At 36.0% G+C, this 13,540-nt stretch overlaps 1 protein-coding gene across 6 annotated transcripts in view; it reads left to right on the top strand.

Moving 5' to 3' along the window:
- Nucleotides 1–13,540, top strand: part of FUT8 (fucosyltransferase 8) — a 378,192-nt gene that overhangs the window by 248,152 nt on the left and 116,500 nt on the right. For 5 of the 6 annotated variants that reach the window (XM_037832507.1, XM_037832508.1, XM_037832503.1 and 2 more), the window contains 2 exons: nt 10,193–10,308; nt 10,424–10,586. The exons of the other annotated variant lie outside the window; for it this stretch is intronic. In XM_037832507.1, the coding sequence (XP_037688435.1) occupies nt 10,193–10,308; nt 10,424–10,586 (279 nt within the window). The remainder of the gene's footprint in view (nt 1–10,192; nt 10,309–10,423; nt 10,587–13,540) is intronic. 6 annotated transcript variants of the gene reach the window in all.

Raw genomic sequence — 13,540 nt, 5'->3', positions numbered from 1 at the left:
CTTGTAATTTTGAATTTACAGATCTTGTGCATCTTTTGCCATATTTATCCTTAATTTATGTTTTTTATACTGTTGTAAATAATAATGTTTTTAATTATCAAGTTCAATTTTTTTGTTAGAATATAGAAATACAATTGAGTTTTGTTGTTGTGAACTTTTAACATATATACATAACAGTGATAACTTTCAAAGTATGATTTCACAAGTGGAGAAAGAGCAAATTTCAAAAAATGTCATGGGTCACAGTTCCACAAATTCAACCATTTCTATTATTGTAAAATATAACATACATACAGAAAGGTGTCACCTCTTGATGTACAGCTCAACAAGCAGTTATATTGGTAATGTAAAAAATTGTTTTAGATTACAGTTCCACAGTCTCAGTCCCTTCCTTACTGTGCAATGGAAGGTATATACAGAAAGGTAAAGACCTTCAAGGCACAATTCAGTGAGCACCTATAGAGCAAATCCCAAAGGATGCTGTAGGCCACAGTTATACCATGTCATTTACCTCCATCCAGCCATTCCTACACCCCAACATCATATATATAACATCATATATATATATATATATATATATATATGTATATATATAAAGTTTCAGTATCCATAGATCTTTGTTAAATCTTATCTTGTTTGTTGCTACCCCTTCCTCTCACTTAATCTCTTTCTCCATCTTCAGGGGTGTCTAGGCAGTGAGCATCCTAACTTGTTCATATTGAAAGGGGGTATCGACAGGATGGGGAAGGGGGCTGCATCTGATTGTTGATCTTGAAGACACTGTTGCCTCTGGGTTTTAGGACTTGTCTGGTATAGGAACACTGGTGGATTTAAGTTTCTGAAAGATAAAACTTAGTGCATTTTTTATAGACTCTCAAGTAGGGTCCTAGGTATTTGGAGGCTACTTTTGGTAAGAGCATGGCATACTGAGGCCATTTGGGATGTCTAGCTGGAGCTTGCATAAGAGAAACCTCCAGAATAGCCTCACAACTCTATTGGGATCTCTCAGCCACTATGATCTCAGCTTGTTACCTTTCTTTTTTCCCCTTTTGGTCAAGTAGGTATTTTCAGTCCCTTGCTGCCAGGGCCAGGCTTGTTCCTGGGATTCATGTACCATGTCACCAGGGAGATTCTTTCCCCTGGGACTCATGTCCCTCATGGGGGAGGGGGTTGTGCCAGTTTGAATGTATTATGTCCCCCCAAATGCCATTATCTTCGATGTAATCTCGTGTGGGCAGACCTATTGGTGTTGATTAGATTGTAATTCTTCCAATGGAATGTGCCCCAGCCAACTGTGGGTGATAACTGATGAGATATGTCCATGGAGGCGTGGCCCCACCCATTCAGGGTGGGCCTTGATCAGTGGGGCCATATAAATGAGCTGACGGGCAGAGGGAACTCAGTGCAGCTGTGAGTGACATTTTGAAGAGGGGCTGCAGCCAAGAGGGACACTTTGAAGAAAGCACAGGAGCTGCAGATGAGAGACAGTTTGAAGACGGCCATTGAAAGCAGACTCTTGCTCTGGAGAAGCTGAGAGAGTACAAATATCCCAAGTGCAACTGAGAGTGACATTTTTGAGGAACTGCAGCCTAGAGAGGAATATCCTGGGAGAAAGCCATTTTGAAACCAGAACTTTGGAGCAGATGCCAGCCACGTGCCTTCCCAGCTAACAGAGGTTTTCTGGACCCATTGGCCATCCTCCAGTGAAGGTATCCAATTGCTGATGTGTTACCTTGGACACTTTATGGCCTTAAGACTGTAACTGTGTAACTAAATAAACCCCCTTTATAAAAACCGATCCATTTCTGGTGTTTTGCATTCTGGCCGCATTAGCAAACTAAAACAGGGGTAGTGAATTTATTTGCTGAGTTGGGCTTAGAGAGAGAAAGGCCACATCTGAGCAACAAAAGAGGTTCTTTTGAGGTGCCTCTTAGGCAAAACTATAGGAGGGCTTAACTTCCTATTTACAACCCTAAGTTTCACAAGAGCAAGCCTCATGTCGAGGGCTTGATTTATTCAGTAGTGGGTTCCTAACTTAACTTAATCTATGTTCTATCCCAGGATAAACAGTCAATTTCTTAAATTTTCTTCACTTAGTTATATAATCATCATCACTCTCAACTTTAAACAATTATCATAACATAATACATCCCAGAGTTCTTAATCAGCTGCTAATTATTCATTCCTAGTGTTAGTGTAGTATTGGTAAGATATTCCTATTAAATATAGTCTTTAATTCATAATGGGTAGTTTTTCCTTTCACTCTGTTGTTAACCCTCTACACCAGTGTAATACCATATAATTATATCATGCTAACACTTATTCAGGTTTGTGGTGCTACTCTGTGGGTTATATGCCTTTAAACAACCATTTACATAAATGTTTGCCTTCAATGTGTCACTGATACTTAGAATCCCATTAATGAGCCTTAGTCACACCTGTCCATTGCCATACCATTAAGATCACCCTCATTGTCATATCTGTACATATTAGATTATTGTTCCCCCTTCACCAACTTCTGTCTATCTCTAGGTCCCCTATATGCTACATTATAAGACACTTATTTTACATTGTTTCACAAGTTCACATTAGTAGTAACATATAATATCTCTCCTTTTCTGTCTGGCTTATTTCACTCAATATTATGTCTTCAAGGTTCATCCATGTTGTCATGTTTCAAGACTTCATTCCTTCTTACTGCTACGTAGTATTCCATCACATGTGTTTACCACATTTTGCTTATCCACTCATCTGTTGAAGGACATTTGGATTGTTTCCATCACTTGGCAATTGTGAACGATGCCACTGTGAACATCAGTGTGCAAATGTCTGTTCGTGTCACTGCTTTCAGATCTTCTGAGTATATACCAAGAAGTGAAATTGCTGGATTGTAGGTTACCTTGGTATCTAATTTTCTGAGGAACTGCTAAACTGTTTTCCAGAGTGGCTGTACTATTATACAGTCCCAGTACAGTGATTTGGGGGGCCTTATCAAAAATCAGTCAGCTGTATATCTGGGGGTCTATCTCCATATCCATAATTTGATTCCATTGATCAATATGTCTATCTTTATGCCAGTACCATGCTGTTTTGAGTACTGTGGCTTTATGATAAATTTCAAAGTAAGGATGTGTAAGTCCTCCCACTTTGTTTTTCTTTTTTAGAATGTTTTCAGCAATTTAAGGCACCTTTACCTTCCAAATAAATTTGATAACTAGCTTTTCCAAGTCTGCAGAGTAGGTTGTTGGAATTTTGATTGGAATTGCATTGAATCTGTAAATCAGTTTGGATAAGATTGACATCTTAATGACATTTAGCCTTCCTATCCATGAACACATAATATCTTTGCATCTCTTTAGGTTCCCTTTTATTTCTTTTGATAAAGTTATGTAATTTTCTGTGTAGAGGTCTTTTACATTGTTGGTTGAGTTTATTCCTGGGTACTTGATTTTCTCAGTTGCTATTAAGAATGGAATCTTCTTCTTGAGTGTCTCTTCAGTTAGGTCATTTCTAGTGTACAGGAATATTTCTGACTTATGTGCATTAATCTTGTATCCTGCCACTTTGCTGAATTTGTTTATTAGCTCACATAGCTATGTCGTCAATTTCTCAGGGTTTTCCAAATATAAGAGTATATCATCTGCAAATAACGACAGTTTTACTTCTTCATTTCCAATTTGGGTGCCTTTTATTTCTTTGTCTTGCCGGATTGTTCTGGCTAGAACTTCCAGCATAATGTTGAATAATAGTGGTGACAGTTGGTATCCTTGTCTTGTTCCTGATCTTAAAGGGAATGCTTTCAGTCTCTAACCATTGTGCACTATGCTGGTTGTGGGTTTTTCATATATGCTCTTTATCATATTGAGGACGTTTCCTTCAATTTCCACCTTTTGAAGTGTTTTTATCAAAAAAGGCTGCTGAATTTTGTTGAATGCTTTTTAGCATCTGTTGAGATGATCACTTGATTTTTCCCTCTTGATTTGTTAATGTGTTGTATTACATTGATTTTCTTATGTTGAACCAGCCTTGCATGTCTGGAATGAACCCCACTTGGTCATGGTGTATGATTTTTTTAATGTGCCTTTGGATTCGATTTGCAAATATTTTGTTGAAAATTTTTGCATCTGTGATCGTTAGGAAGATTGGTCTGTAGTTTTCCTTTGTTGTAGCATCTTTATCTGATTTTGCACTTAGAGTGATGTTGGCTTCATAAAATGAATTAGGTAGTGTTCCATTTTCTTCAATTTTTTGAAAGAGTTTAAGTAGGATTGGTGTCAGTTCTTTTTTGGAAAGTTTGATAGAACTCCCCTGTGAAACCATCTGGCCCTGGGCTTTTATTAGTAGTAAGCTTTTGGTGACTGATTGGATCTCTTTGCTTTTGATTGGTTTTTTGAGGTCTTCTCTTTCTTCTCTGGTCACTCTAGCATTGTTCATTTGTTTCCAGGAAGTTATCCATTTCCTCTAAATTGTCTAATTTGTTGGCATACAATTGTTCATAGTGTCCTCTTATGATTTTTTAAAATTTCTTTGCGATCCGCAGTAATTCCCCCCTCTCATTTATTATTTTGTTTATTTGAGTCTTCTCTTTTTTACTTTGTCAGTCTGTCTAAGGGTTTGTCAATCTTGTTGATCTTCTCAAAGAACCAACTTTTGGTTTTATTTATTCTCTCTATTGTTTTTTTGTTCTCCATATCATTTATTTCTGCTTTGATCCTTGTTATTTCTTTTCTTCTATTTGCTGTAGGATTCATTTGCTTATTATTTTCTTGCTTCTTCAGTTTCATTTGTTCTTTGATTTTAGCTCTTTCTTCCTTCTTAATATATGCATTTAGAGCTGTAAATTTCCCCCTCAACACCACCTTTGCTATATCCCATAAGTTTTGAAAAGTTGTGTTCGCATTTTCATTTGTCTCTAGATATTTAGCATTTTCTCTTGCAATTTCTTCTTTGACCCACTGATTGTTTAGGCGTGTGTTATTTAACCTCCAGATATTTGTGAATGCTCTAGATCTTTGATGGTTATTGATGTCTAGTTGCATTCCATTGTGGTCAGAGGATGTGCTTTGAATAATTTCAATCTTTTTAAATTTATTGAGGCTTGTTTTATGCCTCAGCATATGATCTATCTTGGAGAACATTCCATGAGCACTAGAGAAGAATGTATATCCTGGTAATTTGGGATGTAATTCTCTAAATATGTCTGTTAAGTTTAATTCATTTATCACATTGTTTAGGTTCTCTATTTCCTTATTGGTTCTCTGTCTTGTTGATCTATCTATAGGCGAGAGTGATGTATTGAAGTCTCCCACAATTATTGTGGAAACATCTGTTACTTCCTTCAGTTTTGCCAGTTTCTGTCTAATGTACTTTGGAGCACCTTGATTGGGTACATAAACATTTATGATTGTTATTTCTTCATGGTGAATTGTCCCTTTTATCAGTATATAGTGTTTTTCTTTGTCTCTTATGACATCCTTGGGTTTAAAGTTTACTTTATCTGAAATTAGTACTGCTACCCCTGCTTTCTTTTGGCTGTAGCTTGCATGGAATGGTTTTTTTTTGTTTTTGTTTTTGTTTTTTCCATTCTTTCACTTTCAATTTCTTTGTGTCACTGGGTCTAAGATGAGTCTCTTGTAAACAATGTATTGATGGTTTATATTCTGCCAATCTATATCTTTTAGTTGGGGAGTTTAATCCATTCACAGTCAGTGTTATTACTTTGAAGGCAGTTCTTGAATCAGTTATCTTATCCTTTGGATTTTATTTGTCAGATGTATTTTTCCCCCCATCTCTATTTCCTTTAAGGTACTGTATCTTAGGAGTTCTTCTGTTTATAGGAGTTTGAATGCTTCCCTCTACTTATCTGGAAACAGGTCTCCTCTCCCAGGTCTTCTACTGCAGGAGGTAAAACAGGTAAATCTTTCCCCTAGGCTGTCTGGCTCAGTTGTTTCTTACTGCTTTCATTAATTCAAGCTACTTTTCCTGGAAGGGAAATCCTGTGGGGGGGGTGGGGTGGGTAGGGTCCATGCCAGAGACGAGTTTCAAGTCATTGTTTTCCAACTGGAAAAAGGCTAAGAACCCACCAAGGGAGCTCCAGTCATTTCCAAATTGCTCTGGGGAGGGATTGAAGGATGGAACAGAAGGGGGCATGGAGCTTCTCCACCAGCTTCGCAAAGCTGTTCTTTCTTGACTTGGCACCTACTCAGCAAATTTAGCCCTTCAACTGTCCTTTACAGCTCTGAGGAAGCATACTTTTTCCACCACTTTTGTCTGGGGTGGGTTGGAACAGTGGCTGCTCTCAGGTGAGACACCCAGCAATCTGAAGTAGCTAATCAAGAGCATAGATCGGCAGTGGGACCATATATCCCTGGATGTTCGGGAATTGGGTCTTTATGTTCCACCTTGGCACCATCACTCTACACCAGGTGTCTCACTGTTTTGGTGCCTCACTGTTGTTAGTTACAAGACTGAGGTATGGGCCACTGAGTGGAGAGTGCAGTGCAATTCACTGGCCTTTACAGTGACTTACCAGCATCTTTCTCTTGTTTTACCCTGGATGCTGCACAGTGTTCTGCTGGACTCTGGAGTTTCCAAATAGTTGATTCAGACAGTTTCTGTCTGTTTAATAGTTGTTCTGGTGGAGGGACTCATTCCTAGAACTTCCTCCTCTGCCATCTTCCTTCAATCTAGGGATCACCAACTTTTCTTGCCTGATTGCATTGCCTTGAAAAGCATGATTTCATACAATTTGTCTGGATTTTTAGTTGTTTCTGGCATGATGGTAAATATTATCTCTGTTATTTAATCTTGGCTAGAATGGGAAGGTCTATTTATCTTTTGCATATTGATAATGATGAGAAAATTCCATTCCATACTTATTCAAAAAAGGGACTGCTTGTGTAGATTGACACTTTTCTGAATGAGGTTTGGAAGAAATCAGCCTGCCTTGTGTAATTCTTTGACAATGGCTTCTCCAATACCTTTCTTTATCTACAGTTGGATAAAATCATTGTATATAATAATGTAATGGAAATCACTAGTCCAGACACATTTTATTAGAATGAGATTGAATTTAGTACTTACTGGAAATTTGCTGAAACAATTGTGTACTATTTTTTCATGCCTATTTTCTCCTGATGTTTTCCCAGTAATGTGAAGAAGTAAGATAAAAAGGAAAACCTAAAAGTAATCTTTCTATTGTCTGAAGTTTTTGACTCACTAAAGTGTGATCTGAAATTTGGTATCCTGACATCTCTGTCCCATGGCATATTGCTGCCAAAATAAATCCCAAGAGGTAGTAACTAAATTATTTCCTAGAAACCAGCATCATAATTCAGAAAGAAATTAAAAGCTAAGTTTAAAAACTTCTAGTTTTAAAACTATATCCTAAGAAATGCCTCATTTGTGAATATATATACATTTGTGCTCATAAGTTGGGTAATTGTGCACCTAATTACTCCATTTGTTTTATCATTATTCTCTTTGTCATATAAAAATGAAGTCTTTTTCATTCATATTCTGCAGCCTGGGACACTTCTAATTGGAGCATAGTTATTTTTCATTCTCTTTTTCAATACTAATGCGTACAATTATTAAGTAGTTGTAGAATGCATCCCTTTACTCTTGTATAGCTCTAACAGGGGATTCTTTACTAACCATATGTTCTGTAGTGGTATAAATAATTATATTTAATTTGGCTTCATCAGTTGTGTAAGAAATGTTAGAAAAACTATTAAAAAAATCTACTGACTTTGCATCGAAGGACATAGTTGACATTTGAATTTAAGTTCTTCCAGTTAAAATTTTTTTTATTTTCATTTTATTGAGATATATTCACATACCACGCAGTCACACAAAACAAATCGTACATTTGATTGTTCGCAGTACTATTACATAGTTGTACATTCATCACATAAATCAATCCCTGATACCTTCATTAGCACACACACAAAAATAATAAGAATAATAATTAAAGTGAAAAAGAGCAATTGAAGTAAAAAAGAACACTGGGTACCTTTGTCTGTCTGTTTGTTTGTTTCCTTCCCCTATTTTTCTACTCATCCATCTATAAACTAGACAAAGGGGAGTGTGGTCCTTATGGTTTTCCCAATCCCATTGTCACCCCTCATAAGCTACATTTTTATACAATTGTCCTCGAGATTCTTGGGTTCTGGGTTGTAGTTTGATAGTTTCAGGTATCCACCACCAGCTACCCCAATTCTTTAGAACCTAAAAAGGGTTGTCTAAATTGTGCGTAAGAGTGCCCACCAGAGTGACCTCTCGGCTCCTTTTGGAATCTCTCTGCTACTGAAGCTTATTTCATTTCCTTTCACATCCCCCTTTTGGTCAAGAAGATGTTCTCCGTCCCACAATGCCAGGTCTCCATTCCTCCCCGGGAGTCATATTCCACGTTGCCAGGGAGATTCACTCCCCTGGGTGTCTGATCCCAAGTAGGGGGGAGGGCAGTGATTTCACCTTTCAAGTTGGCTTAGCTAGAGAGACAGGGCCACATGTGAGCAACAAAGAGGCATTCGGGAGGAGGCTCTTAGGCACAGTTATAGGGAGGCCTAGCCTCTCCTTTGCAGCAACCGTCTTCCCAAGGGGGAGACAGTTAATTTAAAAACTAAGTTCTTTAAACCAATTGTGATGGTAATAATAGATATATGTTATGATATAATATGTGATAAAAATGATATATGATATAAATTACTGCTCATTTCTAAAATGACTAGCTGTAATAAAGTTTTGTGCCAGATACTGTACCAAGTACTTTTGCAGATATTTTCTTATTTAAATAGACTGTAAGAAAATTCAGCCATTATAAAATCTTTACAATAATTTTTCATAAAGATGGAGATATGTATATAAATACACACACATACATATATATTTAAATACAGACATATATATACATATGTGGATGGATGTGTGTATGTATGCATGTATTAGTTTCCTTTTGCTCCTGACACAAATTATCACACACTTCGTAAGTTACAACAGCAGAAATTTATTTTCTTACAGTTCTGGAGGCCAGCATTCCAAAATGAGTTTCACTGAGCTGTAATCAATTGTCAGCAGGGCTGTACTCCCTCGGAAGCTCTAAGGGAGAATCTGTTTTGTTGCCTTTTCTACAGATGTGTTCCTTGCTCATGGCCCCTCATTCACCTTCAAAGACAGCAGCATATGGCCTTCTCTTCTATAGTAGAATCCCTTTCTGCCTCTCTTGTGATTATAATTATGGACCACCCAGATAATCCAAAATAATCATCCCATCTCAAGATCCTTAATCATATATGCATAATTTCTTTTACCAGATAAGGTAACATTCACAGGTTTCAGGGATTAGGATACGGGTTATCTTAAGGGCCACTATGCATCCTACCACTAATTTATCTATCTGTCTGTCTGTCTGTCTATCCATCTATCTAAAATTTAATAGCCAAATACAGTGCAGAATAATGCTGAAAGTCACATAAAAACAAAACATGTTAGAAAGATGCACAATATAAAAAGAAGTGTACCAGTAGGTTGATAATATAAACAAGAGATCCTGGATTTGTTCCAACAAAATTTATATTGTTTACTGATACTATTGTTGCTGTTAGAAGCTAGTAGAATATTAATCTTCAAATTTCTTTTTTCTAATATACTTCATCTTCTACTCTGTCATTCTCTCCCTTATAAAACCAGTGCATACTAAGGTCATGAATGCATGAATTTGAGCACGGGTTTTACATAGCCTGCTATTGTGATTAATTTAAAAATATTTTGTATTTTGTATGTAATGTCCATAGACGCATGTTCAGATACATGCTTTCTTATTCCCTTTAGCCTTTTCCCTAGCCTCTACTTCATCTTTATTATTCTCGATGTTAACAAATAATTGACCACTTTGCCGCTGATGCTGGCACTCTAATAGAACGAAAGTTCCTAGAATTCAGTGCTAAAGTTTCCTCAATTAAGAAATCATAAATCTGTGATCTACATTATTCTTTCCTGTTTTTGTTCAGTATTTATCTAATATTTATGTTTTATCCTCTACCTTTAAAGAGAAAACTTCATTTGATGCTTCTATTATTTATATTTCAGTGCCTTGCAAACTTATCTATAAATATTTTTTAACAAAGTAAGTGTATATTTTGTTTTCATAACTTACAAGCTGAATGTTTATATTTTCTTCCCTGAATTATAGGATAGCAGAAGGCCCCATTGATCAGGGGCCGGCTGCAGGAAGGGTACGTGCTTTAGAAGAGCAGCTTGTAAAGGCCAAAGAACAGATTGAAAATTATAAGAAACAAACCAGAAATGGTAGGTGATTATACAGTGCTTTTCCTCCTCAAAATATTGGCATTAGCACAAATAATGAAAATTTCCTTTCATTAAAATATCAGAAATGCTGCTACTTTGTGTTCTTCAACTTCAGGTCTGGGTAAGGATCATGAAATCCTGAGAAGGAGGATTGAAAATGGAGCTAAAGAGCTCTGGTTTTTTCTACAGAGTGAATTGAAGAAATTAAAGAATTTAGAAGGAAATGAACTCCAAAGACGTGCAGATGAATTTTTGTCAGATTTGGGACATCATGAAAGGTATTATTCTCCCTTTACATTTCATTTGGGCTTTAGTAAAGATTATAATATAAAAACGGGAATCTGGAATTTTGTTAATTTCCCTGATGAATGGTAAATGATAATTTCTGTGTTTGGGAGCTAGGAGTACCTTGGGTTTCAAACGACATTAATTGCCAAGTACAGTCAATCAACTAAAAGATATCATGGGGAAATATCATTTAAATTATATTTCTAGAAATCTTTATAATGTAAGGGAACTCTGAAATTAGTGGTGTCGTGAAAAGTATCTTCCTGTAAATGTGCTTCATAAACAATCAGTATTTCAAGCAGAGTATGATTTTGCTTGCAGTACATTGGAACTTATACTAAAACTGGTCACTATGTTTCTTATTCAAACATTAAAAACTTTAATATGGCACTTTTTTTAGGGTTGCTAATTAAAGTTTAAGTTGTTGAAAAGGAGCATTCTGTTAATTTGTTTTCCGTTTAGTTGCTAGATAGGGGAACCTGTAATCTCCTAGTTAAATTTGTTTCTCCTGTGTTTTCACGTTTATAAAAATATGCAGTGTATCTTCTATACAAAAGAGAACATTTTGATGCTCTTTATATGAAAATCATCATAAATACAGTGAAACCTGTCCTTAGGCCTGTAGGATTTAAAAAGCTATGTCTCAGTAGGATTCTGATGGCAATTACTGTCTCATTAGTGAAAAATTTTAAAAAAATTGTTGTATTAACACAGTCTACCACTGTGAAGAGGAAAAGAATTACCTCACACAACCAAAACATTCATATATATTAACATCGTTAGCAATATTATAAGGACTTTGAAAAATGCTTTGCTATTTTAATGGAAATGACAAAAACTATCAATTTATTGGAATCATTTTAGCATTAATGAATCTATGGAAATATGATTGCATGAATTTCAAGGGGCATTGAATTATGAGACCACATATTAGTCAGTCTCTCTGAAATTTTTAGCCTGGCTTACAGTCAGGCCACACTTAGACCATTAGACCAAATGCTGAATAATTCTGTTCCTAACACTTCTCTGTGCTACCCTAAAGCTGACTCTAGGCATTGAGCCTCTTTCTGTTAATTGGAACTATATGCTTTTTTGCTTTGTTTATGGAAGCTTTGGAGGAAAATGCAGATCTGAAAAGGATTTGAATTGCATAGGCTAGATGGTATGTAAAGAAGAATTTTGGCTGTTAACTTCTGACAGAATGTTTAATTTTGAAGTTTGAGTGATTTAATTAAATTACTTGAGAATTTATTTTTCAGGTCTTTTCTAAATTAAATAGTTATTTTGTGAATATAATTTATGCATACATATATTTTGTGACTACATGTACAAATAAAAATGAACACAATAGATAGGCCACTATAAAATTGATGTAACCTAATGTTACTATTTTTTGTAAAATCATTTCTGTTTTAAATGCACTGGGATTCCTAGTACTGCCATATAATATATGTTAAATAATGATACTTCATTGAAAATAAATTGGAAAGTAAAGGTCCTATTGCAGTTTGCTAAACCTGCCAGAATGTAATATACCAGAAATGGGTTGACTTTTACAATGGGGATTTATTAACTTACAAAATTATAGTTCTAAGGCCATGAAAATGTCCAGATTAAGGCATCAACAGGAGAATATCTTCTCTGAAGAAAGGCCGCTAGCATCTGGGGCACCTCCGTCACATGGGAAGGCACATTGCCGGCATCTGCTGGTCCTTCTCTCCAGGTTCTGTAGCTTTCAGCTTCTGGTTTCAGCGGCTTCCTCTCTCAGTGCCTCTGGGGGCTTTTTCTCTAAGCGCTCTCGGGGCTTTTTCTGTCTTTTATCCTCTCATAAAGAACTCCAGTAAAAAGGATTAAGACCCACCTAGAATGGGGTGGGCTACATCTCAGCTGAAATAACCTAACCTAAAGGTCCCATCGATACTAGGTCTGCACATGCAGGAATAGATTAAAAGAACATGTCATTTTCTGGGGTACATAACAACTTCAAACCAACACAGTACCCAACTTAATTTCTTTTGCCGCCTTAACTAGAAATTATAATGAACCTGGGATTACAACTTCATGGGGTAGTAATTTAGTTCCAGGAAGCCAGCTAAAGTACAGTATACAAATAATGAGCAAAACACAACCAGACATTAGAGAAATAATCTTTAAAGTAATGATTGTACAGATAGAGAAGATTTGTGTGTGTGTGTGTGTGTGTGTGTGTGTGTGTATCTCATATGCCCTCTTACTGACCATTTTCAAGATTTTTAAGAGTATGAATTAAAATTAAAACAGACTAATTTGATCTTCTGAACCATGAACATTTATTTATCATTGTATGATTTTATATGGTCTCTGCTGACTTTTGCTTGACACAAAAATCCTTATTTCATTCTTACTTGCTTAAGTGATAGTGTATAGATTGTTTCTGAACTGAAATCCTGTATTCCCTGGGAAATCAGTTAGAGGTTGAATCTCTTGATTTTCTTGCTCAGATTTTCCTATGAACTGCTATTAATTTTTGGTTCATATTGTTTTTTATATTGATAGTTCATTCTTTTTTATTGCTAAGTAATATTCTGTTGTATGGGTATACCACGGTTAGTTTATCCATTCACAGTTGAAGGATATTTGCATTTTTGTTGTTGTTGTTGTTTGTTTGTTTTTACCACTTTTTGGTGATTTTGAATAATGCTACTATAAACACTCACACAAAAGTTTTTGTAGAAACATATGTTTTAATTTCTCTTATAAATATTTAGAAGTAGGATTGATGGGCCATATGTTAAATATAGGTTTAACTGCATAAGAAACTACCAAATTGTGTTCCAAAGTGACAGTAGAATTTTGCATTCCTATCAGCAATGTATGGGTGTTCCAGTGGCTGTGTATCCTCATCAGCACTTGGTATCGTCAGTTAATTTTTTTGACTGCCATTCTAATAGTGGTTTTACTGTAC

The sequence above is a fragment of the Choloepus didactylus genome, chromosome 4 (assembly GCF_015220235.1).
Source record: "Choloepus didactylus isolate mChoDid1 chromosome 4, mChoDid1.pri, whole genome shotgun sequence".
Lineage (NCBI taxonomy): Eukaryota > Metazoa > Chordata > Mammalia > Pilosa > Megalonychidae > Choloepus > Choloepus didactylus.
The sequence above is the reverse complement of the archived record's forward strand: the minus strand, read 5'-3'. Positions and strand labels throughout refer to the sequence as shown.